Here is a 27,375-nt window from a genome sequence, read left to right on the forward strand (position 1 = left end):
AAAAGAGGTGCTCCATGTAGTTGAGGGAGGTGAATCTGGAATTGCATTAGGGTGTACAAACAAATTTTTCTATTAAAAAGTAGAATATTTCCATTTATTATTTAGATTTAAATGTTCACTTTACATGACCTGTTTACATTATGAACATACAGATTGTTCCTTCCAACTCTTCTTATTATAAAATTCCATTTAACATTCAAGGGAACCAATACTCTGGAGACTCGAGACGTTGGGTTTCCCTCACATGACACAATCCAGGACAGCACATACATACATGCATGCATACGTACATACACAACATGATGCACAAGAAAGAACCTATGGGTTCTTATGAGGTAAGTCTCTGTCTGAGAAGAACTATGCTGTTATACACTTTGATAGCTGGCCCAAGCTTGAAACCCAACAGGCTGACTATGTCATTCTGGTTCAGAAGGAGAAATGCCTCTCCATCAATTTGCTGAAAAGATAATAAAATGGATCTCACCAACACCAATAAGAGAGTAGAAACCAAGTGTAAGATAAAGTCTCATTTTCACACTCAATACATCTCATGGATAGTGCATTAATTTCTTCCAAAATTCTAGGTCTAAGCAAAAACAATTATGGAAAATAAGTGTGGATGATTGATTTTAATCTAAAATGATTTATGAAAAGCCTCATACATAAAGAACACAAAATCGAGGTAGGGTTAGAACATTTTGTACGTTTGTTCCTATATTTTACCGATGAAATGTCTCAGAATTGTGATGGAATAGTGACAAACATATGATGTAAAATTTGTTAATACAAGCAGGTGCAATAAATGAAAATAATAAAGACATGACACAAAATTTTGGGGTAGGATTTCCCAATTAGCATGCAGGTACTTCTTACAGAATTTCCAGCATCCATTTCATTTTTCAATTTTCTATTTCCTTTCAGCCTTTTGAAAGCAATTAAAAAAAATATATTAAAAGAATTAACATGAAACTAAGGCCAGTCAACAGTTATGGTGTGTTTTACATAATTAAAACCAACCACTACCACTAGAAAAACAAAAGCATAATATTTCACAAAGCTCAAATTACTGCACTTATTACGTCAGATAATTAGTCAAACAATCAATTTTTGAATTGATTTGGAAACACTACCAGAGCTAACTTTAGAAAAACAAATTTTAATGGACCAATACATGTAATATAAACACACAAAATTAAAGTTTTGAATAAAACTTAAGCAAAAAAACAATAATAACCTGTCAATCCATTAAGCAGAGAGATTTTATGTAAATTCTAGGTTTCAGGGGCATAATTTTGATGTTATGATTGCAATGTTTCATATGGAGACCTGTTCAAGGTGTTGACTTTTCCAAATACTTTAATCCACTGCCTTTGCTCAACCTATACAGTCAGGTCCAATTGCAAAATGGTCCAACCTCCCAGGTTACCACAAATCTATACACTGTACAGTCCCATTTTTTTAATGTATAGTTCCAGTACATAGCTCTGGATTGGGGGGAAAATCATTCAAAGAATCATTTCCAATCAGAATTCTCTGACAATGGATGAGTTTAATAATTTGATTTCCACACTCAAAGAAAAATTAGGTTTCATTTTTGAGAAGTCTGACATGTCTCCTAATTTCTACCACCATTTATTTATTAGGGTGAAACCTTGCGAAGATATAGAAGCTATTGATTTGTGATTTAAAAGGAGAGATCCCACATTTCATTTAACAAAGGTGCATATTTATGGGTAGTTGTGTATTCAGAACTTTGACACCAGAAAGAAGGAAAAGAAGTACCACTGTTTAATATCAAATGGCATTGGAGTCTTTTTCTATCATATTTTACCTGTATGATTACCATATTTCCTGACCTATTAGATGCACTATTTTTACTCCGAAATGTGCTCTAAATACAGTCTGTGTTATAGGGGCTAGGGGTACATGAGTTTAACCTCAATATAAAGATGAAAGCCAATTGACCTGAAAAATACTTACCATTAAGTATTTTTTCCAAAATTTAGCAATGAATATGGTTGGCTTTATTACAAATGTTGAGAATATCACTATTCTGAGGCAGTAATAAGCAGCAGAGTTTTATATTTTGTAGGAAGTATTTTTCATAAATTCTAAACTGCAAAATCATGGTGCATCCTATGGGCCAGGAAATACTCCTTTCTAAAGTGATAAATCTATTGGTTCAAAATGGTGCCCTATCATAAACAACATTAAGATGCCTTTTTTCAATTTTAACCTTATTGTTCTGTCACTAAAAGGCTACCATTCTACTGAGAGCCAAAGATGGTCACCACAGGGGAGAATAACACTGATGGGAAACTTAAGAACCTATTAGACTCACCTCATCACGAAAAACTTTGGCCCTCTCTTTGCACCCTGGGATATTCTCAACAAACTTGACAACCTCGTCCCTTGTCCACCGACTTGCCTCCCTCCCAGGGAGGACTTCTCCATTCACAAATGGATACAGGAGGCGTGAGTGCCTGTCCCAACACAGAGGCGTCAGCCTGTCAGGGTTGGGCAGATAACCCGGGGAGAATACTGAGCGGTGCACATCCCTTCGAACATCACGCGCCTCGGTCAGCGCTGGTGCTTCTTGACGTGAAATCCCACGTGGGGCGGAGCCCCTCCCCAAACCTCGCCCGAAACCAGGGAGATGTGCTGGCCCGAGCCTCAGTGGAGGTGGAGGGGGGAGGGCCGTGGGCTGGTTTCGGATGGCCTGGTTCTGTGATGTCGCTGTCAACCTATAAAATTAAGAGAGAGTATCATGTACATCATGCCACTATGTCCAATGGCCAAGGCAGAAATTGGTCCTGTAGCCTTCACAATGGCCAATAAGCAGGTTAACAATCTATTTTAACATTACACTTGACCAGTTAACTTGAAGGATGGGCCTAAGAATGTCACTTAGGCACTGAATTGATCTTGTATTTTAGAGGATATAGTTTTCTTTAAGCAGCACTAAAACTCTATTTGTGAAATAGCCTTGCTACTTGAGCTCAAAACATTCTACTGGGTGCTACAAGGAATGGAGACACTTGATATCAGAATAACCCAACTCTTAATTCAAGTTTCATTTGATGCGGAATACTACACTTGTTATCCTCAATAAATCAAGAAAAGCACCAAAATGATACTAAACACATCTATCTACAAGAACTGAACCTGTGACATCAGTAATAATGACCAAATATTGACACTTTTCCAGAAGACATTGATTTATTACATGACCAGTTTCAAAAAACATACTATATCATCTTTAGGTGACCCAAAGATAATACAGTACATTGGCTGTGTAATAAATCAATATCTTGGGGAGAAATTCTATCATTTGGTCATTATTTTACTTGAATTCCAGCATGGCACCCCTGAAACTACGCTATTCATTTGTGACATCAGGTTTGCAAGCAAAACATACACACATTATAATTTATGCACTTCAATTGATGAGAAAATCCTATGAATAACACAAAATAGATGTATTTGAACCCCACTCTTAATTTTCCACTTAACTCTTAAATGGCTACCCCTTCTCACTGTGGAAATCTAATCTTCACGAAAAAAGTTCTTCCATCTTCATTATTCTTTGTTGTGTAGTCTTAAAAATACATACACTTCAATGTGAGTCAATAATTGCTTTGGATGAAAAATGAGAGGGTAAAGCACTTTCATAAATATATTTCAGCCAAAAACCAGTTTAAAATAAATTCAGGAGATGGTAAGACGCAGAACGAGGAAAATACGAAAATGAGCAGAAATGCAGTAGACATACATACTACCTTGATCAAATATTTTCCCGGAATTTATTCAGAAAATTAAAAATACAAGTTTATTCATCTAAATCTATATTGTCCCCTTCAAAGTAATCCCCATCGACTGCAACACACTTATGCCAGCGCTTGATCCAATCCTCGAAACATTTTTTATATTCGGTTTTCGGTATGTCCATCAGTGCTTCCTGCGATTTTTCCATTACTTCCTCTCGGCTGCTAAAACGCGTTCCCCGTAATGGTTTTTTAACTCGATTGAACAGAAAGAAGTCACAGGGAGCCAAATCAGGTGAATTCGGTGGCTGTTGGATGGTATTTGTTGCATTTTTCGTCAAAAAATTACGAATAATGATAGCACTGTGCGACGGTGCGTTATCATGGTGCAAAATCCACGAGTTTTCTGCCCACATTTCTGGTCTCTTTCGGCGAATTGCTTCACGCAAACGTCTCATAACGCCCAAATAATACTCTTTGTTTACTGTCTGGCCTTCTGGCAAAAATTCATGATGCACTACACCGTTGTAATCCATGAAAACCGTCAGCATTGCCTTCTTTTTTGACTGAAAACGACGTGGTTTTTTTGGTCTCGGCTCATTTGGTGTCGTCTGGATTGCGTGTCGTACTCATAAACCCACGTCTCGTCTCCAGTAATGATCCTTTTGATGAATGTGGGATCGGATTCAGCCTCGCAAATCATGTCTTTTGCGACGTCAACACGGTCTCTTTTTTGCATGAAATTGAGGTCTTTTGGCACCAACTTTGCTGCTACACGACGGAAACCCAAATCATTAACCACAATGTCTTGGGCGGATCCATAGGCAATGTTCAAGTCCTCCGCTATTTCTCTGATGGTTAATTTGCAGTTATTGACTAACATTTCTTTTACTTTATCAATTTTTTCACCGACTTTCGATGTCGATGGTCTGCCACTGCGTTCATCATTTTCGATTGACTCACGACCACTTCTGAACCGCTCATGCCACTGGTAAACGACCGTTTTTTTTAGAGAATCGTTGCCGAAACACTTTTCCAACATTTCCAATGTCCGTGCGCCACTAAATCCGTTTTTTACGCAAAATTTAATACAAGTTCGTTGTTGCAAATTTAAATCCATTTCTGCAATTGTAAAAAATCGCCAACACACACAGAGATAGATGTACTCTTGGCTACGTAACTTTTGCAAATGTCAAGTTATGACACTAAGATTTAAAGGGAATATCAACAACAGATGTACCAATTTAACAAAAAAAACAGAACTCAAATCGGAACGATGGGAGCGCCACACGGTGGTTATTCCGGGAACTTTTTGATCAAGGTAGTATGGCATCTAATGTGCTGAAAATTTCTTTCGGGTTGATGAAGCTTTAGTTTACTATTGACTGTGCCAATGGCTCTACTCATAAGTACTCATTCATTGGACCTATCAGTATAATAACTGATAACCAAAGCTAAGAACTGAACAGGCAATTGAACAAAAAAATTAAAATTGTCATTAATCTATGTTATGTCAATATGCAATGGTTACTTTACTTTCCTGGAAGTGTTTTGGACCACAATGGTCCAAGTAGCAGATACATAGGAAGAACTGTGTTAAGCAAATAAGCTTTCACAAGGAGTGAATTGATGACAGGGATATTGGTTAAGGATGTTAAGAAAAGACTTATTAAAACTTTGATATCAAGAGTGATTTTGTATGGCGCGGAAACATGTTGTTTGAAGTAAGACGATAGGCATAGATTGGAGGCTTTTGAAATGTGGATGTGGAGACAAATGAAAAAGGTGGAATGGAGAGAAAGGAAAATAAATATGAAAATTCTAGGCATGGTAGGTTAGGAAAGGGGAGAGATCCAAAGAGAAAAATCCTTTCTTCTTTGGATTTCTCCGCTGAGAGAGATCCAAAGGAGTGAGGAAAGATGGGTGCAGAGCATTTTGATTAGTAATGGGATGTTGAAGACTATGATAGAGGGGAAAATGCTAGGGAAGCGAGGAAGGGACTGGAATAGAATAGACGCGTTGGATGGAATGAAGGAAGGAATTATACAGAATTGAAGATGGGTTATCATAATGTCACATTCCAGGGTGCGCTTCGTTAGATTAGGCAAAGAAACATATCATTGCCCAGTCTGTGCCCACCGAAAAATTACTTTAAACAGTATACCACCTAATAATTAAATTTATATCAAGGGTGAAGTTCAGGCAACATCTAGAGACATAATATGTAAAAGAAATATCATGCAATAATAATACACATGCTCTTAAGCAGCAGCCACAACTTATCCTCTTTCACTCATAATTTGTAAATGTGCAAAGTATACCTAAAGTGTATACTATATAAAAATATTATTGCAATCATGAAAGTTTTCTGGCCAAAGAATTGGGTATTAGAATTAGAAACATGATTCAATTAAAGATCAATATTGCCAACATTCAACTTACATACAATCCACACAACCTGAATTATCTTTCACTCACCCTTTTCTAGATCTTCCATCAGGAACTCTATCCCAATCACTGTTTGACGTTGGAGAGCCTGCCCGCCTCATTTTAGGAGGTGGTGGTTTGCTGTGGATGGAGAAATAAGTCAAAAACAGCAGTTCATTTCATCACATCACCAGACAAATATGCATACAAAACAGACACTAATGATATGCCACTGTCTCCAAAAGAATCAGCAAACATACACCAGGACATAACATGTACGTATTCATCAATCAGCTTTTTTATGATGTACTACTTCATAAAAGTAAAATGTTTGAAACTAAAAAATTTAAATTTTTGTATTTGTTTTACTTCTGCCAGCCATACGAGGTGTGTCCGAAAAGTATCTGACCTGCGTTTTTGATTATTTATTTGATTGCGAGGATGTTGTGCACCATGAATTTGCTCCAAGAGTTCAGACGATCAACGAAGAATATTACGTTGAAGTTCTGAAAAGATTGCGTGATGCTGTGAGAAGAAAACAACCACATAACTTTGCGAATATATTCTATTGTTTCAGGCTTCACTTCGTGGAAGTATTTAATATCCATACTAAAAAGATAGACTCGTACTTTTCCACAGATTTTATTATATGGTACAACGCGTTTCACCGACTTGCGGCATCATCAGGTACCTGATGATGCCGCAAGTATGGATAAACCACATAACTGGTCAAACGGTGACTGGCTTCTTCACCACGATAAAGCACCAGTGCATTCGTCAAACCTTGTGCAGCAATTTTTGGCAAAGCACAAGATTGTACAGCTTTGCCAGCCTCCGCATAGTCTCGACATAGCTCCCTGCGATTTTTGGATGTTCCCAAAATTGAAAATGGCTCTCGAAGGAAAGCGGTTCGACGACTTCGAGTAATGCAATGTGCAAGCTGAAGACAAATCCAAAATCTGCATTTGAGGACTGCTTTAAGATGTGGAAGCACTGCTGGGAGCGTGTGGTTCAATCAAATGGGGACTACTTTGAAGGATGCCAAGGCCCAGATGACAAAGATTAGCACCAATGCGGAGATATGAATGCAGGTCAGATAGTGTTTGGACACATCTTGTATGTACCATGAAGTGAATGCTAAAATATCTATCATTACTCAGTGCTCGTGCATTAGAAGAAATGAAGAGCTGCTCATTTTTTGCCATTTCTGTCAAAATCTTTTTCTATTGCTGGTAATAAAAAAGCATAGCTGACAATGTGCACTCAAAATAGTTTAGCATATATTGTTGAAAACATGTTACTATTTACAGTTTTGAATAAACATGGAAATATTCCCAAATAAATAACTATGAAAGTCATGAACTTACGGCACATAACTGTAATTACTTAAGTATTTATATGATTGGAATTATTTCATTGAAACAATTTACTATTTAGTGCAAGTGCATCCTCCCATTCTGTTCCCTGAGCATTGCAGGAACATTGGTAATACTGCTGCCATGGCAGGCACCAGTGTCTGCCAAATAAAATGTGCACTATTATAAATAAATAAAGATTAATTCCCAAATTACATTATTTGGGCTTAGTTACCAACTAACACACATCCAAATTGGCCTCTGGCCTCAGGTAAAACACTTTGAAAATACTAATGGTAGTCCACCTAGTAAAGCTTAGATCGAGGGTGAGGACTACCAAGCATTCAAAACCAACCTTCATGTATAACACACTGATGACGACTCTTCAGCTGGAGCACAACTGTACTACTGTCAAATACTGCATAGTAGTCAATTTTTCACACACTTTTTCAAGATGGCATTGCATAAACTTCATATGAGTTCCTCACATACTAAATTCAAAGCGATGATGGAACCCATAATATTTCACAAGGTCGACAACACGCACTCAAATATCCCAAATTGTGCATGTGAAGATGTCCCCGAAACAGTTCATTGTTTAAGGAATCCATATGCATGGCTTGTATAAAAAGCATAGCATTGGGAAAAGTTTTGGAAAAATAGATTATTTCAGATATTGCTAAAATGCCCCAAAATTCTTCAAAGTATTTCCTTTGAGCATTGACACACTTTTGCCAGCAGCGTTTTCATGACTCAAAGGCTCCAAAGATAGATTGATTCCAGACGATCCTTAATGGTAGGCATGCAAGCTACTTTGATGGCATTTAAGGTCCCATGGTGGTATCCTTTGAGGGAGGGTTTCACTTATAGGAATAGGAAATAGTTGGCTACTGCGGAGTCGGGACTGTAACGGAATTGGGGAATCATCGAGATACTATTGCAGATGATCTTTGCAAGCAGACACTCAACTCTACATTTGATTGCCCATCAACACCTTTGGGACGAGTTTAGTGCAGATCTTTTACATCACCAACTTTTCAGCGATAAGTGGCACTTTTTTTTTTGTTGGGTGCACTGTCATCTTATGCCTTAAATGCCAACACAATCTGCGATATTGCACACACCTAACCTATGGCCTAATTCAGCACTTGAAACACATGTCAGGAAAAAATGGTTTCCGATACTTTTTTTTAATACAAACCTAGTATGTATTTTATGAGAGCGGTTCAATAGGTACCCGTGCTTGACGACAAAGGGCGTTCCTGAGGGAAGTTTATGTTATCATCGTGTGCTGCCATCTATCAAACCACGGTGAAACAAATTTCAGACTGATTTAAAGGTTAGTTTAGATTTGGCAGCCATTCGAGTGAGACGTGTTTCGTGGTTTTCACTAAGTTGGAAAAAGAGCAGTATTGTTCGGGAATTTGCTTTTTGTTTTTGGATGGGAAGAAATGCGAGGAGATAAAAGCAAAGTTGGATGCTGTTTATGGGGACACTTCAACATCTATGACCACAGTTAGATAATGGTACAAGGAATTTAAACGTGAGCAAACATCTGTTTTTGATGAGGAGAGACCAGGATGCCCGGCAGACGGAAATCATTGAAAAATTCCACGCCATGATTCTTGCTGATCAACGAACGAAAGTGCGCGAAGTAGCAGAGGCCATGGGTGTGTCGACCGGAACAGCAATTAATATTTTACATGATAATTTGGCGGTGAAAAAATTGTCGGCCGGATGGGTGCCGCGATTGCTCACGGTGGACAACAAGCTGATCCGGCTGTCAACTTCGAAAACTGCATGAACTACATTATGAATTGCCGCTGCACCCCCTGTATTCACCAGATCTGGCTCCCTGTGACTTTTTCTTATTCCCTAACATGAAGAAATGGCTTGCGGGAAAAAAATTTAGCTCAAACAAGGAAGTTATCGTCGAGACAGAGGTGTATTTTGGAGAGTTCGACAAATCCTATTTTTTGGAGGGGTTAAAAAAATGGCCGGAACGTCGGGAGAAGTGTATCTCTCTAATAGGGGACTATTTTGAAACATTAAAAAAAAGTTTTTGAAAAAATGGTTTCTTCAATTCTAACACGGGTACTTATTGAACCACCCTCGTAAAACCTACTTCTGGTCTCCAATAAATGTTCCCAAATCAGGAAATCTCTAAAATGATTTAAATATGTTTTTATAATTTCTGTGGCACATCATTCCTCTGTAATGCACAAACCATACAGACAACATTAGAACCACTTGCCTCTCATCATCCTCGTCCTCCTCCTCCACGTCATCATCATCCTCCTCCTCGCTCTCTCCATCCTCTCCCTCCTCCCCCTGCCTCAGCACTCCGTCCTCCCCCACGAGCCCTTCCTCTTCCTCCTCTCCTGAGTGTCGTATCCTCAGGACCGATGGATCCAGCCGGTCTGGCAGAGGTGGAAGAACCTGTTAAAAGTATATCGGAGGAGTCGTTTGGGCATGTGCAGTAAAAATGTCTAAGATGCACACCCATCTGAAAACAGTCCAAGAGAGAGACAACACCAAAGGCACTGGGTTGCATTTTGAAAAAATTATAACATTCTGCAAGAATTCAGTCACAAATAAATCCCCCAAAAAATATATAACAATACGTTATTAAATGATACATTCGGCAACAAATAACTTTGAAGATGTTGAAGGTGATTGATGCTTGAAGACTAGAGCAACATATTACACCATTTCACATATGATGTGAAATTCTACGCTTTCCCTTCATTCAATGTGATGATTATTACCGTGATTTCCTAAGAGCATACTAATCAACCAGCTCATCAAATTTTAAAATGGGTACCCAATAAGAGTCAAACTAAACTAATTAAATTTGCTACATTCGATGGAAATAGCCCTCAATCTATGAGTGCTCAACTCAAGTCTTGCACCTGATGTGGTGCAATCATTATGGCCTATTTTTAATTTTATTTGTATTAAATTAAGAAAACATTAAATGTTACTTTTAATGCTAATATTTAGAAAGATCCTCAGCACCACCAACAAACAGGAAACAAATAAGTAATGCTTCCCTCAATCCTGTTGTTCCACATCTACTATATATTTAATCTTCATGTAAGATCTTTTCTCCATTCACATGCATAATCTTCTTCAAAATTTCCCCTCTGTATTCTAAAATACTTTGATTTGTTTTCATATCTATTAGGATTACTTTCCCAATACTTTTTCCAAACCTACAACTACAATTCCTTCAGTCTATGATAATTCTCCTTGAGAAAACTGGAGTCTCAGAAACATATAATGCTGATTTCCATATTATAATCTCATATAATCCTTCCATCTTCTCCTGAGTTCTCATCATCAGTTCCTTCTCTCTTTATAATACGTATTTCTTTTCCGAACACAATTTTTCAATTTATCTCAGTATATTTTCTAGGAAGATGCCATGATGATTTTTACTAGTAAAAGTGGATAACACAGCTATTCACTTTACCATTACGTGAACAAATTTCCAAAGCTATGTAATTCTCTAGTAAAAGAACTCAATATGCATTTAAAAAGGTATTTATGCCAAAAATAGCTTCATCAAAAATATTTTTGGCTTTTGATTCAACCCACTCATATTTTGAATTATTTACTTCTAAATTGATAGCAATAAAACTTCACATTCTATTGATTGATTAAAGAAATGCATTTGCCTACAATAAATAACTATTGGGACAAACATTTCATTTAGATTTATAACAAAGCTTCTTGACTAAATGGAATACATGTCCCTCTTAAAGAAGGATTGCAAATTATAAAATATTGCATGGAAAATAATCACACAAACAAAATTCACGAGAAGGGAGAAAACTCTTCCCGACAAGGCTCACCTTAGAAGTAAGAGGACAAGCACTTGGGGACATATGGCCACTGTACGGAGCACCTCTGGAATTCCCCAAACCTCGGCATCCAGGAGTGGGACAGGAATCTGGAATCCTTGGCCACATGGCTGCCTCTTCAGCAGCTGCCATAGCCATTTGAAGTGAATTTTTATAAAGGATAAAATGAATTATTCATTACTTCCTTATAAATACATGCCTTGGAGAATCTTTCATTAAATATGACTGCACAAATCAAAAGTTGCACGCAGTAGGGCATTTGGGTAATTTCTTTAGAATATTGATAACTCTTAACTTGGGCAATCCCAGTCATAATATTTTTCCAGAATGGATCATAATCACTTAAAGAAACACTCTGCAATTTTCTTTCAGGGAAGAAAAACAAATGCTGATATGCAATATTATATACATAAGTTCAAACGAGATACGCACTTGAGATGGTCTGTTACACCGTTCATAATATGTCTGTCCTTGAATGTTCCATGTATCTACATATAACATATGCATAATAATAACTCTGATGAAAAAATCATATATTCCATTTCAAATACAATCTATATTATGTATCATATCTATATCATGGTGATAAGTTGAGGTATGCCTCTATACGCACATTTAATGCCCATAATTAATTAATATTAAATCTAGGAAAAATGAGGCAGGATCTTATTCAGTGATAAATAAAGTAAAATGAAATACTAGATGATAGGTAGATATGCATCATGCTTAGTTCCAAAGCAATTTATAAAATGAAATATTACGTACCACTATTAGTTTGCAATTCACAGTTTTTGATGGCATAATTTAATCATTTTGCATCACACACATCAGAAAATTCGGTATCAATCCAATCCAAAAGTCATAAATTTTTTATGCAACCATATTTCAATCTAATTTGAGATATGTCTGATGCCACTTCCTCCCACATTTGTTTTCATAAAGAACATTAGAGAGCATTTCATGTTGGATTAACTCACTCAGAGGAGCCTCCAAGGGATGGCCAGTGTGCATGCACCAACCAACAGGATGTATGTCGGGTGAGTCGTCGTCTATCCAAAATGCATAATCCTGGTTCCACGACCATCCATCGAATCGAAGGCGCAGACGATGACCTCGAACCTGAAAGAGGTTTGTATATATAACAGGCTGATAAATTAAAGCTAAGCACTTTGTACAATAATGCATGAATATGGGGTAAAGAACAATTTTTACACAAATAATTGCAATACTTTGAAGAGTAATTCATTTTCAGTAATCTTCTCGAAAACATTCACAATCATGAGTCACATTCTTTCATGCTTAATATTATATGCAAAAAAATGAAAACACCATCATTTTTTCCTGGTACAGGAATTAAGCATTTCAGAAAGATGACACACATGCATTTAGTAATCTCAGCTAATTAATGTTTTCCAGAGTAATTTGATAGTAAAAAGTAACATTTTTGACTGATTAGCTTCTATTTGAGCAATGACCAAATAAAGCAATAGAGTAAATAATGGTTTTTAGTACTTGGAATCTGTGAATAAAGAAAAAAAAATATTTTTTCCGACTGATGCCAAAATGATTTCAGAAGTAAATTTATGTTTGACGTGATGTTTATTTCAAAAAGCATTTCAAGCCAACTTTTCACTACTTAAGAGTTCATTACATTTAAACCTTAACTTAAACAAAATCTAACTGAATAGTACAAAAGCTAACATGATATTAATACCTTATGGCACAAAATACATTACAAATGGCCAAGTAAAACTTTTTTACTTCATCTGAATTGATATAAGGTTAGCTCAAAAGCATACAGAGAATATGACAGCAGTTCTTTAAGAAAAAAAACTACAGAAAAAAAATGATTTCAGAGCACTCAGTGCTTTAATACAGCAGGAGTAAACATCATAAACATGTATGTTCACTACTCTTTATGCTATTATCACATATATATAAATATAATGGACAAGAAAACAGAAATGAATATAATCAATCATTAGCAGTTCCCATGTCTGCTAATAAATACCAAAAGGGAATGAATGAATTAAAAAGTCTAACCTCATCAACCGTCGCCACCCTGACAAGTGATGGAACACGGGGGTCTACAGCTTCCAACCGCATTCCGCTCCGAAATCCGGAGGGTGGTCGCTGTTTGAAAGCCCTAGCAGGAGCAGCAACTGAACCGGTTTCAGCCAGGTACGTCTCCCAGGAAAATGGGCCAGGACTTGAATAACCTAAAAGACCATATATTTTCCATTGATGCTCACAGGACAAATATATATACAGAATGAAAAATGCACCGATGGGCAAACAAACCTCAAATTTAATACAGATCACCTTCCCAGGAAATGTGAATCAATAATAAATAGGATTTTCCATTACCTTCAATATTAGGATAATGATTACTGCTAGATTAAAAATACTTCACAATGATTGGCCGTTGCAAATCAGTGGTAAATCATGAAAATTAGGATTAAAATATCTTGATAATGACCCAAGTTTAATGAAGTTAGGCACACACATATGATGTGACATTCAAAATGATAAGGAATGAGGTTAACCTTCATCATATCAAAAATTCACAACATAAAAAAAGTACGCACCATTTTCCAATTATCACTTTTTCATTAATGCTGTAAACTTTATGCAATATGCTACATGCCAGGGCATTCAACAAGTGGTGTTCAAATAATTTCTCAACAGAAAATATCTCCACAAACTGTAAATCGAACTGTTGAACAGATACAACAAACCTGATATTAAAAACTTACAAAACAAAGGGTTTTATTTCTTGAGTTTCTAGGTTAAAAATTTGTCTTCTTCACTCTTACAACTAAAATTTAATGACTAGAAATAAGCACCACACAACACAATAGTGTCAAATGGTCATGCAATAATCTATTTTAAGTGTAAATTTAACGTAGGTTTAACTAACTGAATCAACTAAAATGTTACAAATAAGTTAGTCTATACATGATCTCCCTGAGATCATCGTTTTGAACAGATACAATGATAAGAATATTTTCAACCACTAAGGAGCTAAAAAGTATATTTAAACTATGGGCTCCAATTAAATCAAGTATCCCTCTCACTATAATAAAAGTGGGATCAAATGTTTGAAATATTGCTGTGAAAGGCACTCCATTACATTGGTGTTTCATGAAAAACTGATCAATCATATGAACTGTAGCCAAAAGAAAGAGTAAAGTTAAGCGTGGGACCCAATTCCAGGGGGATGGCTAAAGACACATCTCATTTTTACCATTGGGAGGGGTGAGAGGGTGTCCATTCTCCTTGCACCAGCCCACTGGATGGATATACGGAGAGGATGGGTCTGCCCAGTAGTCATAAACATCTGCCCACCCATCAAAGTGGACCAAAATGCGCGAGTCCAAGAGATCGGCAACAGTTGCCACACACACCAGCGATTGGTTTTTGCGATCTACCGCCTCTAATTTCATAGCAGTTCGAAATCCCGTGGGACAAATGGACTGTAAACAAAAAAAAAGAATAGTAGGAATCGTAAAATAAGTACACAATTCATTTCAAATACACATATCTTTCCTGTTTTTGCTCCAGAAACATAAAACCAAAAAACACGCTTTATTACTATGAAACTACCAAATGGGACACTAGAATCAATTCTCAACTGTGTGTGAATTGAAAATTAGGAATAAAAAACATCATGTATGACACCACATAAAGCAAATAATACTATTTTTTGAATTAGAATTACTGTTATTTAACTGCTTCTGTTATTATTTTAAAAATACCTAAATCCAATGCAACCACACCATTTTTCTAGCCTAATGACACATGCGCACAAGTTAAAATATTTCTGTTAAGCTATAATTTCTATTGGATAAATACGCGATTGAGAAAATCAGTATCAAATATAATCCATTTCATTTTAACAAATAAAAAAAAAAGAAATAAATGGTTTAATGGTAAATGTGTATGGTTAGCAGTTATATGATAAAAGTCATACAATTTAATAAATAAATAAATAGGAAAACATATATTTTCATTCTTCGATCTCAAACTCTTATGTGATTTAATTCCCAATGACATAATTTGATAGGTAACTAGTGTTAACTATAGTGTATTTTTGAGTGAGTTATCCATGCACACTTTTCATTTCTTGTTGATATATTTCACTGGCTTTTTGATACATAGGTACAAAGAGCTTTAATAATTAGTGTCGAATTCAATTGATCCTGATGAATCTAAAAAAAGTACACTTTTTCATTGAAATTTTGAGTCATGCTATAAGAGACAAAATAGCATACAAGAAAAAAAGGAAAGTATGTATTTTGAAAAAACATTGTTTTATCATAGAATGATAAGAGGACTGCTCAAATCACTATTCTAGTTTCACCTGAGACTATCACTCTGAAATGCCTTTGTTTATCAAATAGAAAGATGGGAGGCACACAAGAAGAGTAGAGATGCACCAAATATTCTTGGATGTATTTACTAGAAGTAATGAAATACACCCAGAATTGGGAGGGTTTAGTTCTGTTCCACAGCTTTTACATAAGCTGAGATTTTTCAAAACTTGTGTTTCACATAAAGTATATCAAAATTTCAATGCATTTAACTATATCTATGATTTTAATTTTATTGAAATTTTGACGTGCTATCAAGAGAGTGGCATGAATAATGCACAAAATTGTTATGAGCTGCACATGGATAATCAAGAGTTTACTTTACATACAATTTTGAATATATGAAGGAATCTGCTGAAAAAGATAATGTATAAAATTGCAAGTGGATTATCATTGAACAGAATTTTGAACACAAAAATCTCTCGTGGCACCCATTATAGATAGTAGAAGCTCTTGCTATGTACCAAATTTCCAATTGGTGAAGACCAAGGGAAGGATGAAGGTGAGGGCAAGTGATAGCCAAGGGAGGAAGCAACCGAACACTACAGGGCACCTCCTCAAGCACCACGAGGGTAGGGACAATGGCAACAAAGAAGAGCATGTGGTGAGCATGTGTGAGTTGGGGCCAGATTGCAGACTGGACAAGAAATCTTTAGCGGACACACAAGAAAAGTCAGTAACACAGGAAAGTTGAAAAAAAAACAAAACAGGCATTGTTAATTATAAATGGCACAAGATAAGTCTCTTAAGATCACAGAGGAAATCAACGATAACTTTATTTAAGCAATTCATTAAAACTTAACACAAACAAAACAAACTTACATAAGCCTTTTTAGCAAAAAGATGCCTGGGAGCTGCCTGTGCTCTGCACTGCTTTAAATATGAGGCCCAGTTGAAGCAAGGTCCATCGGAAGCATTCTCTGACCCAACCAGCCCCATCGAATAGCCTTTTGGGGGCTGTAATCGATGGCCATTTTTTTCACACCAACCAGCTGGGAACAGGTCTGGAGAGTCCGAATTTGTCCAAAAGTCATGGATGTCTGGATACCCATCAAAATGTAATCGCATTCTGTAACCTGTTGAGGCAGTATGAGGATTTATTTAGTCTTTCGAGTTAAGAGGTAAATTAATTTCCACGCTTACCGCAAAACATTAAAAAAACTGTGATATAAATCTACACTAAATTCAAAATGAGAAGACAAAAATGATAAAAATAACTATACCTCTGACTTGGGCTACAGTCAGGACACAAAATAGAGAAGGATGCTCTGGATCAATCCCCTCCAATTTCATTCCAGCTTTGAAACTATTTTTGGCACAGGGATAGATGTCTCGGAAGAGGTACTGAGGTGCAGCCTTAGCTTTGCAGTGATCCAAGTATTTGGCCCATGAGAAGCCATTCTTGCCGACCTTCCAGGGGACTCTATTGCTGCTGGCAATACTAGAAGCATTCCCAATTTCACCCTGGAATGATTATTTATCTAAATCAGGAAAGCAGTGATTGATGAGAGAATTGCAATGACCACATTTTGGCCACACAAGAAATGGATCAAATGACTCCAAATTCTTTAATTGCACCTCTTATGGCAACACAAGGGCACAATTTAAGAAACAACTTTACTGGCAAGGTTTTACAGAGTTTTTTTTTAATTCATGAAACTTTCCTCACTTCACATACATTTTTCACCAATTAATTAAAACAATTCATTCTTGTCAATCTAGCCCATGTATAATCTAATAATAAAGTGAGAAGCCAAAAGTATGACAATCACAATGACCCATAATTTGACGAAGGCCTATCTTATATACAGATTAGGTAAACTGACAAGTTTTGAGAGTTTGAACAGGAGTTACAAATGGGCAGAAAACTGAGAATGGTTGGATGGTGAGAGTTTAACTTCATTATATATAGCGGAATAGTAATTTTAGCCTGAGCTCTTCATTGTTTGAGTAATTTTAGTCAGTGCTCTTCGTTGTTTAAGTAATTTTTATGGAAACAAATAGGATAATCAAAAGTTTATCACTGATAATATCATAATTTCAATCAATATATTTTTCATACAGCACATAGGCTCATATCGTCCAGACTGAATTGAGAGGTTCTGCACACTTGGGCAATGGCATGATACAGAGAGGGCAAAAAATATTATACTTATCAGGCAGGGTCTGATCGGTTAAAATTGCACTAACATGGAACAATTCATTTTAATTTGAGAAAGATACATAGTAATCTCCAAATAAATCGACAGATTTTGGAATAATTTTGTGGATATCATGAACCATGACGAGCTGAGAAAGCTGACCTTTGTTCTGTGGTCAGGTGGGAGAGCATCGTTGCTCGTATTATCTTCCTCACTGTTGATTGGCGTTGGCTTGAGGGATGACTGGAGTTGTGACTGCTTGATGGAATTCTCTACCCCTTGACCCGTGCCCCCGATGCACGACATTTCTCCACCACTCTCATTGCTACCAGCACTCTGAGCTGCCTCACTCTGCACTGCTGGTCCCATGGCAATGGCAGCTGCCCTCAGGATCTCTCTTCGCCTCTGGCGCCTTTTCTTCTGGCGTAGTCTTGCCTCCCGAACACGGCAAGCAGCCAACGCCATGGCAGCCACTTGATCTGAACACCCTGTGCATTTTGATGGAGGCAAAGGTTTCCTTGATTAGCCCTGCTAGCAATGGTCAACTAGGACAGGGTAGCATGCTACACCAAATATAGTCAAATGTGAGGAAAGTTTTTTTTTATGCACAAAAAAGCAACACACACAAACCAACTGTAAAAAGGTATGAATGCAATGAAGTTCAAAGAAAAATCATTAAAGTTAGGTGATAATCTTTGGCCCAAGATTCTTGATGTTTCGGAGTCCCTTCTATCATTTGCTTTATTCCGCACAAAAAAAAATTATATGCTTTTTACACATAAATTTATACATACCATTTCACTTACCTTAAAGTTTTAATACATTCAATTTGGCCAGTAACCTTTTCTTTGACTTTTGCATTGGGGGGGAAAAAAAAGAATTTTTTCAATACATTTGGATGTGGTAAGAGTTGTTTAGGTTTTTAATGTTTTCATGACTGAGAACACGTGAAATCATGAACAAAACACAATTAGAAAAATAATTTTTCAACATCACGTCTACGATCAATACTGGATCTGAACCCATAAACAGCATGTTAGCGGGGAAGTTTGAGTTTGTTCCCTGTAAAATAACTGGTGAAGGATGTGGTGAGTAACTATGATATCATTATTTGAACCCAATGTTTTAATATAAATATTAGGTAAAATAAACCAATTTTTCAAAGGATTAGATGGGAAATACCAGTCATTTTAACGAGTAATATACTAACAGATGACACATGCCTTTCTGTTAACCGGAAGGCTTGGCCCCTGATAGACCTGGTAGCAATCGATATAAATATGCAGACTTAGGAGCTTGGTGGGACCAATGTGAGGAATGGAGAAAAATGATGCTTGGAAAAACAAAGGAGCTGCTACACAATAAACACAATTGATAAAATTGAAAAGCATACATATAGAAATATATATATATATAACCAACTAAATGTTATACCATATCCATTCATATAAATATTATTTAGAATCACATATCAAAGCTAAGTTGAATAAAATATGAATCCTCATCGATGATAATAAAGTTGGAAAACGAAAAAAAAAAACAAATTAGAAATTTAAGACGAGGATTAATATCATTAATATTTACTAAAAACAGTGAACAAATATTATATTAGCTTAGTCTGATGCTGAAGAGCTATTCACAAAAACTGCAAGATATGCATGCACAGAAGAAGTACAGTTGAGTGTTTTTTTCCCTAAATCTTTTTACACATCTTGATACTCATAACCTTAATAGAACATATTGTTATTGTACTCAATTACCCATTATAACACCTTACTCATTTTCTATTATATGTTAATATAATGTTTCAAAACTATGTTACCTATTTGACCAAACTTTGACATGGGATTACGTTGATTATTGGCAAATTCCCAAAACCAAGCTCAGATTTCAATGTAATTTTATCTTTTCAATCTTTTAATAATTCAGATGTTAGATGCTAACACCAAGTTTGTAGGCTTTTTCAAATTATCGTGGGACATGTATTGAAACAATACATTAGCAAGGGTTTTACAGCTATCCATAAGAATTGCCACTGAATAAGAAAAATTAAGATTTAACAACCAAGGGTGCATGCACTCATAAACTTTTATATATAAAGCATGACTCACTTACACTCAAAAGAGTGAAATGGAATCCAAAGAATTTGACGCATTTATGGCTATTTTAAAAATCTCTCTTTTATACAAGATGTGATCAAAAAAAGACTGGACTGATTTTATTCAGCACAAACCATTCAACGGATCGCAACGACACACAGTGTGCCATCTAGTGACACATCTGACGACTAAACCGAGAGGTGTTGTATTTGTTTACGTCGAGTCGTTACGTAGCAGCAGCGGTCCATGTCTTAACCTGTTTGTTGCCGCGCGCAACGGCAGCAATGAAGGAGCTAGAGGAACAGTAAGTGTGCGCGAAATTTTGTTTCAAAAATGGCAAAAGTGCTACGAAGACATTTGGAATGATTGAGCAAGCCTTTGTTAACGAAGCTAAGAGTAAAAGCCAGTGTTTTGAGTAGTACAGCTGTTTTAAATCAGACCAGACCTTGACAGATGAAGATTTGCGAAAGGGGCGGCCTTCGACTTTGACAAACCCCAACCATATCAATTTGGTGAATGGTTTGGTGCGGGCAAATTGCCATTTAACTGTTAGGGAGATAGTCGAGGAAGTGAAAATTAGTTTTTGATCCTGTCAGACGATTTTGATGGACATTTTGGGGTTGACGTGCATCGCTACAAAATTCGTCCCACGGGTGCTGACCGATGAACAGGGACAAAACCATGTGGACATTTTTCAGGGACTCCTGGATTGAGCCAATGCCAACCCCGAGTTTCTTAAAACCTTCCTTTTGTTTCCAAAGTTAAAATCAACCTTGAAAAGGTGGCGATTCAACTTTATTGCGGACATTAAAACTAATTGAACGGCGGACCTGAAGAGGATCCCTAAGGTCGCTTACCAGGCGAGGTTCGAGAGCTGGAAGAAACGTTGGCAAATGTGTGTCATCAGCCAAGGTATGTACTTCGAGGGCGACAAGTTCGATTAAGCTGTGTCCATTGAAATAAACAAGTTATAAAATCTGTCATGTCTTTTTTTGAGCACACCTTGTACTGGGTCCACTATAAAAGTAATGCGCATTATCTAAGAAAAATAGATGTATTGATCATACTTGTACAAATGCTTAAAATTCTTCAAAATACCCTCCCATTGCATCAGTAGATTTGCAGAGATGTGTCTGCCATGCCTGGAAGGTACCCTGAAACTCCTCAACGGTAATGTCTCTCAGGAACATTGTAGCATGCTTTTGGATGTTTTCCACGGTCTCCTAATGCTTTCCTTTCAGCTCTCTCTTCAGTCGGAGAAACAAAAAAAGTTGCACGGAGCCAAGTCGGGACTGTTAGCTGGCCAGGGAACCACTGGGGTGGTGCTCCAGGCCAGGAAGTTTGTAACGATGAAGGAAGTGTGGCTGAGGGCATTGTCATGGTGGAGCTTGACCGTGTCTTTGATGCCAGCCCTCAAACATGCAACCCGTCATTTCTATCTCTTGAGCACTTCCAGGTAAAGGCTGAGTTGACAGTTTCTCCCTGCTGTCAGACATCCAAGAAGACAATGAGCATCATTTTGATGCGAGACTTGCACATTTGCACTTTCGAGGTATAGGGGGATGATTTGTGCCACACACTGCTATGCCTTTTTGATTACATGGGTCGTACTTGAACATACAGGATTCGTCTCCGGTTATGACAGAGTTAAGAAAGTCTGGCTAATTTTGAATGAAATCCAATCATTCTTCACAGCACGAAACTCAAAGTTCTTTTTGGTTTTCCATCAGCACAAGCTTTGCGTAGACCTTGTGAATTTCCAGATCCTCCGTCACTATCCCATGTACCACAAATGCAGACATGTAGGGCGTCAGCAATTTGATGGATACTCGATCGATGGTCGGTACAGAAAACTTCGTGCACATGATTCACGTTTTCATTGGTTATGACTGTTGTTTGGCGTCCAGAATGGGGTTCGTTGGCAACCTCCCGCCGGTGCTCCTGTAACGCCTTGTGCCACCTCCCGGACGGTGACCTTGAAATACAGTCGTCCTTGAAGGCCTCTTGAAGCATCTGGAATGTTTTGGTTGCATTCTTTCCAAGCTGCATGCAAAACTTGATAGCATATTGCTGTTGAAACAAACGCTCCATCGTGTTTTACTAAGTCAAAAACACACTTCACGCAGATACACATCTTTCCCCTCAGGCAGCTCGGAGCAAACTGGCGACCAGCTGTGTTAGAAGGGAAGACCCACCACCACATGTATACTGCACTGCCATGGATATTCGCGTCACAATGAAAGCATGCACATAACTTTCATAACGGACCATGTATACCTTGAAAATATTTTTTCACAACTTTGGAAGGTACCTATGCAATAAACAGTGGTCACATAATAATTTAAGGGAAACTATGCAATGCATGTATTGAAATATTTAGGTAGAAAATTACTACTCTGCATTTATATACTTTCCTTAGGGTTGCATGTTTCAATTGGTGTGAAAACTATAAAGAGGAACATTAAATTCACCCTACAGTGCCCACACTTCTCATGAGAAGGACCAAATGACTACATGCCGATAAAATTTGAAATCTTCTAGCAAAAGGTTAGTTTATTGACTTCAAAAACATTTATTTTTTGAGCAATTGAAAAATGAAAGAATGTAGAGGTGTTATGGACTCAAAATTTTTTACACCAATCATCAGGACATGATATTCTCTAATAACAACACTATTACTGACACCACAAGTAATTAATAGCTACTCTTTGTTGAAAATGATTTTGCCAAGTAGGTTTTTCCATAATTGGAATTTTAAATAAAACCTTGGAGTATTTAAGATATCCATCTAGTTTTACACTCCTCTATTTGTCACTTTGGTATCTTGGAAACTGGAATATCATATTTTCCTATATGAAAAATTAATAAATAGTCTATGCATATTAGTAATATGTGCAAATTACTAAATGTAGAACCCCAAGATTTGAAGAGAAAAATACACAATGGAAATATCCAAAAACTAATCTGAAACTATGACGGAAATAGAAATAAACTCTACTTAATGAGTAACTGATAATAGCACAGTTCCACTGTATAAAATTCATTGTATGACTGGGTTTCGATGTATTACATCATCATCAGGGCCTGATAATGATGTAATACATTGAAACCTGGTCATACAATGAATTTTATCCAGTGGATTAGTGCTACTAACAGTTAATCATTATGTTCGATTTCCACCATTACGCCTGAAACTACTCAATTTAAACTCTACTTGTTGGATAAAAATGGCTGCATGGCCAGTAGGAAACTGAGACTGTTAGATAGATTGGTGACGTAATTTTCGGTCAACACTTTTGCGATTTTAACTGACCTCGACAATTGTTTCTTTTAGTTATAAAAATGAAAATATACTATCACCTTTGGAACAGTCCAAAGTTTCAGCAGGTGCAAACAGAAATTGTAGGATTTACATTAGGGATAAGGTAGCCCTAATTTCATTAATAAATCAGTCATCCAATCAGCCATCTGTCAGTGGCTGACTGGATAGGCTAAAATGGTTTCCATCTGTGCTGTTTACATCTTTTTCAAATTTATTTGAAGGGGTATCAATCTTGTGAGATCCTTTATATAAATGAGCATGCTCTTTTTTGGAAGTAAATACTTGAAAAACATCCTATTTTCAAAAATTAGAAATGCAAAGAGAGAATGACTACAAAGGGCAGCTTAACAGCTGCGCTCTGTTGCGAAGTCACAGGAAAGAAGGATTTCTTGCTTCATGGAAGGTCCTTAAAATCTCAATGATTTAAAGGTGCCAATTTTACTCTCTTGGGTGTTCATATGTATCAAAATAAAAGGGCAGGGAAGAAATCTTCAATATTTGAATCTTAACTTAAAAATGTCATTGCTAAGATATATAATCATGAGCAGAAAAAGATTTCACCCATCTTTCCATCCAAACATCAACCATTCCTATTTTCAGTTAGTCTCTTCATCCGCATGTCATAGCAAAATATAACCACCACACCAGGGAATAATGCAGTGGAAGCTTCAATGATGTAGAATAATGCAGTGGATGCTTCAATTATGTAAGCAAATGAGTCAATCTCATTTGCAAGAAAGGACATATATGAGTGTCACATACCTTCAGTGTGGCTACTAAGTTGAGAAAATTAGAAAAGTCGGACACTACTAAATTACTTAAAAATTCAGAAAAAAATGAAGTAGAATATTGGATTTTTTAAGAAGCATGACATTCGATGGGTAAATCAGGAATTCCCAATGAGAACCATGCCCACTTCAGTTGTGATATCAGTTTGTATGCATTTGCCATACTCAGACCATCAAGTCTGCAGATCCAAAAGGTAAATAAATGACAAGTAGATCCTGATATTTTTGTGATTCATAAAATACTGATTTCGGATAATACATGTTTTCAAAGATACAACCATAATGTAAATTTTTTCTTCTTACCTAAACTGAAATGAACAAGTTTGACAAATAACAAATTCCTCCAAATTTCTTATTTGAATTCAGAGATGTAGTTCAAGAGCTAAGGATTTTTGCAATGTCATGCACATTAAACCTTAATCTATAAGAATATGTTTCTATGATGCTACTACGCAACATTTATTCAGACGGTAAGGCTTCACTGATAGAACTACACGAGCAAGATATTATTACAGTTATTCATAAAAATATTAAATAAAACTTGAACTATCAGAGATGGACTATTCATGAACAATTATAGACAAAATTAAAGATTACATTTTGTGTCACACTGGCATATAGGTTTGTGTAGAGGGCAACAAAATATAATATTTTGATCGAAAAATGTTTCATGCGATCTTTGATAACTGCAGTGAATATTACAATCTTGTTTAAGCTTTAAAAAAGGGAAGATCCAAATTGAGAAAAGCTGAGATGAGAAAACCAAATAATTTAGGATGAATATTAATTCCTGAACTGATGCTTACAATTTGGAATCCAGGTTATATTCTAGGGGTTAATAAAAGAGTTTTATCATAAAACATATGCCCCTAAATGTGGCTACCTAAAACCAATCTCAATTCAGAGGCCACCTCATCATGGGGTGAAAATTTTTTACCCACTTGCGGATGCTTCAAAAAGGTTTCACAGTGATTGCCATTTCTAGTGAATCTTGTTCATTAAGTCAAATGAATTTTAAAATAAAAATTTGGAACATTAACGCAATGCTACTTAAAATGTCAAACAATTTTAGAAAGAGTAAAAATATTTTCCATGCCCTAGAATGCAAATGTTAATTCTAATAAATGTTCTGGGCTTTAGTTGCTCTTTCAGTAAAGTATGGCGAATCCAGTTTTGGTGAATATACTGGCTGATGATATACATAATTGCTTCTTTACACTGCTAATTCCCAGAAAATAAAATTAGCACTTAATTCCTTGCATAAAATAAATGATATTTTAATGCATTACATTTTTAGCTAGACTTCCCTGGAATGCATGTATTGATTATTGAAGATGAAAATCAACATTCTGATTTCATGACATTGCACGCAGCGATTTAATTAATACCTATGCTTCATACATAAATCTTGCCACACTTGAAGAGTTAACTTACATTTTCACTGTACTTACACGAAATGAATTGAGGCTGATGACTTAATCACCAATCTCTTGAGCTCAGAGCACCCCGATAGAAATAAACACTCCCATACTCTTATAGATTTGATTTAATGTCAGAGGTTACAAGGAAACTATCTACTGAATGCAAAAGCAAGCTGAATAATTTAAATGTAGGATTTTCTCTTCATTCCTCATGTTTCTTCACATTAGACGAGGCCTACCCCATTCTAAAGCACCTGGAGACTATTTATAAGGAAAGACAGGAGGGATCATAAAATATGTAATGAGTCATGTCGGCGAAAAATGCAAGAATTGCCACTTGATGTGCATGTTCATCTCTATCTGTAAAAGTTTCCAGTATTCAATTTTGTGGAACGGGCTGTTACCAGGTAATTTGTTTTTTCATGAGGATAATAGTAAATATAAAATCAGGTTGCATGGATTCATTGATCATTTTACAAGGATTTCTATGAGAAATGTTTTCACAACAGACTGAGCTCATATGGTAAGGGATGAACGTACTCAACTAGTGCAAAAAACTAAAATTATGCCTTTGAAATCTGGCCAATTATTCATTTTCAAACACTCATATTGGATGATATCTAGGCAATGGATAATCGTGGTAAAGTTATCAAAATCTAACTAATATTTTCATTAAGTTTTAATCGTGGGCTTTTGCAATCCCAGCCTCGCTCAATTTATAATGGCTAGGGATATGTAAGCCACACAACTCTCCAACCTTTGCCGCAGAACCGCCCAGAAAGGAACTCGCTGGCCAGACCATAGCAGCCACAACCCTCACAGCAGTGAATATCGTCCCCTCCAGTTGGTAGCTGTCCATCCCCTAATGTGGGGCTGCTTCCCGTTGGAGACATCGGCGACCCCTTTGGGTGACTCCCCTTTGGATGAACGCCAGCCTTCACCTCCCCCCCTTCCGCAGCTTCCTCACCTGACACATCAGACAACAAGAATGTAATAGTGGCCCACTTCCAACACAATGGGAAGACCAAATCAGTACCAATAGGTACGCAATAAACCAGCAAAATTTCATCCCACTCCATTCAGTGAAGTAATGTGAAGAAGGCAGTCATCAGACTTGATTTCTGCACATACACCCCCAAAAGTCCATCCAGAGGCAATCTTGAAAGGCATTTGAAAACTAAGGAAAACCCTAAACTACAATAACTCTCTTGTAAAAAGAACTCAACTGAGTCCATTCAAAGAGGAAGATTACAGGAAGAAACAACCAGTACATCCTCAACCACCTAGACAAAAATATAAGAAAGTAGCTGAATCAATTTTTTTTACCAAATAGAGAAAATTCCTTACGTAAAAGAGAGTCAATACCCAATCGCATTCATACCATATTCTTTACTAATAAGAATGCAAAGAGTTGGCAGGCAAAATTAATGCTCAGACAGGCATGCAGATTTTAGAATTTAGTGACTTAGACAAAGAAGCAAGCAATTTTCCCCCTAATTATTCCACTTCACATCCCATTATACAAGGAAGGATGAATGAGAAAGAAAGAGACCATCACCAGAAATCTATCACCAATTATAGAAAAAAGAACCAGTGAAACAAAAACCTAACAAACAATCTTATCTAAAGACAACTTTTGAGACCTATACTAAGAAGAAAAGCTAATTACATTTCTGCAATGAAATCAGAGAGCACCAACAAAAAGAACAAGAAATGAGTGTCAACCAGCTATGATAAAATAATAATCAATTCAGATCAATTTATCACCTAACATGCATCCCAAAATTTTAAAAGTATAACTCTTACTTTAACTTAGTCA

General features: G+C 36.6%; 1 protein-coding gene across 6 annotated transcripts in view; it reads right to left on the reverse strand.

The window, feature by feature from the left end:
- Positions 1–27,375, reverse strand: part of l(3)mbt (lethal (3) malignant brain tumor) — a 79,270-nt gene continuing 51,895 nt past the window's right edge. For 4 of the 6 annotated variants that reach the window (XM_071595576.1, XM_071595578.1, XM_071595577.1 and 1 more), the window contains 12 exons: positions 26,314–26,523; positions 18,089–18,414; positions 17,009–17,249; positions 16,608–16,861; positions 14,660–14,888; positions 13,456–13,631; positions 12,390–12,531; positions 11,404–11,537; positions 9,801–9,985; positions 6,243–6,332; positions 2,342–2,744; positions 120–457 (listed from right to left, as the gene is read on the reverse strand). In XM_071595576.1, the coding sequence (XP_071451677.1) occupies positions 329–457; positions 2,342–2,744; positions 6,243–6,332; positions 9,801–9,985; positions 11,404–11,537; positions 12,390–12,531; positions 13,456–13,631; positions 14,660–14,888; positions 16,608–16,861; positions 17,009–17,249; positions 18,089–18,414; positions 26,314–26,523 (2,519 nt within the window). In that variant the 3' untranslated portion in view covers positions 120–328. Of the gene's footprint in view, positions 36–119; positions 458–2,341; positions 2,745–6,242; positions 6,333–9,800; positions 9,986–11,403; positions 11,538–12,389; positions 12,532–13,455; positions 13,632–14,659; positions 14,889–16,607; positions 16,862–17,008; positions 17,250–18,088; positions 18,415–26,313; positions 26,524–27,375 lie in introns of those variants that run through there. The other 2 variants (XR_011702648.1, XM_071595579.1) reach the window with 2 other exon arrangements.

This window comes from Hetaerina americana, unplaced genomic scaffold (assembly GCF_022747635.1).
Source record: "Hetaerina americana unplaced genomic scaffold, ioHetAmer1.1.p SCAF_7, whole genome shotgun sequence".
NCBI classification, from domain to species: domain Eukaryota; kingdom Metazoa; phylum Arthropoda; class Insecta; order Odonata; family Calopterygidae; genus Hetaerina; species Hetaerina americana.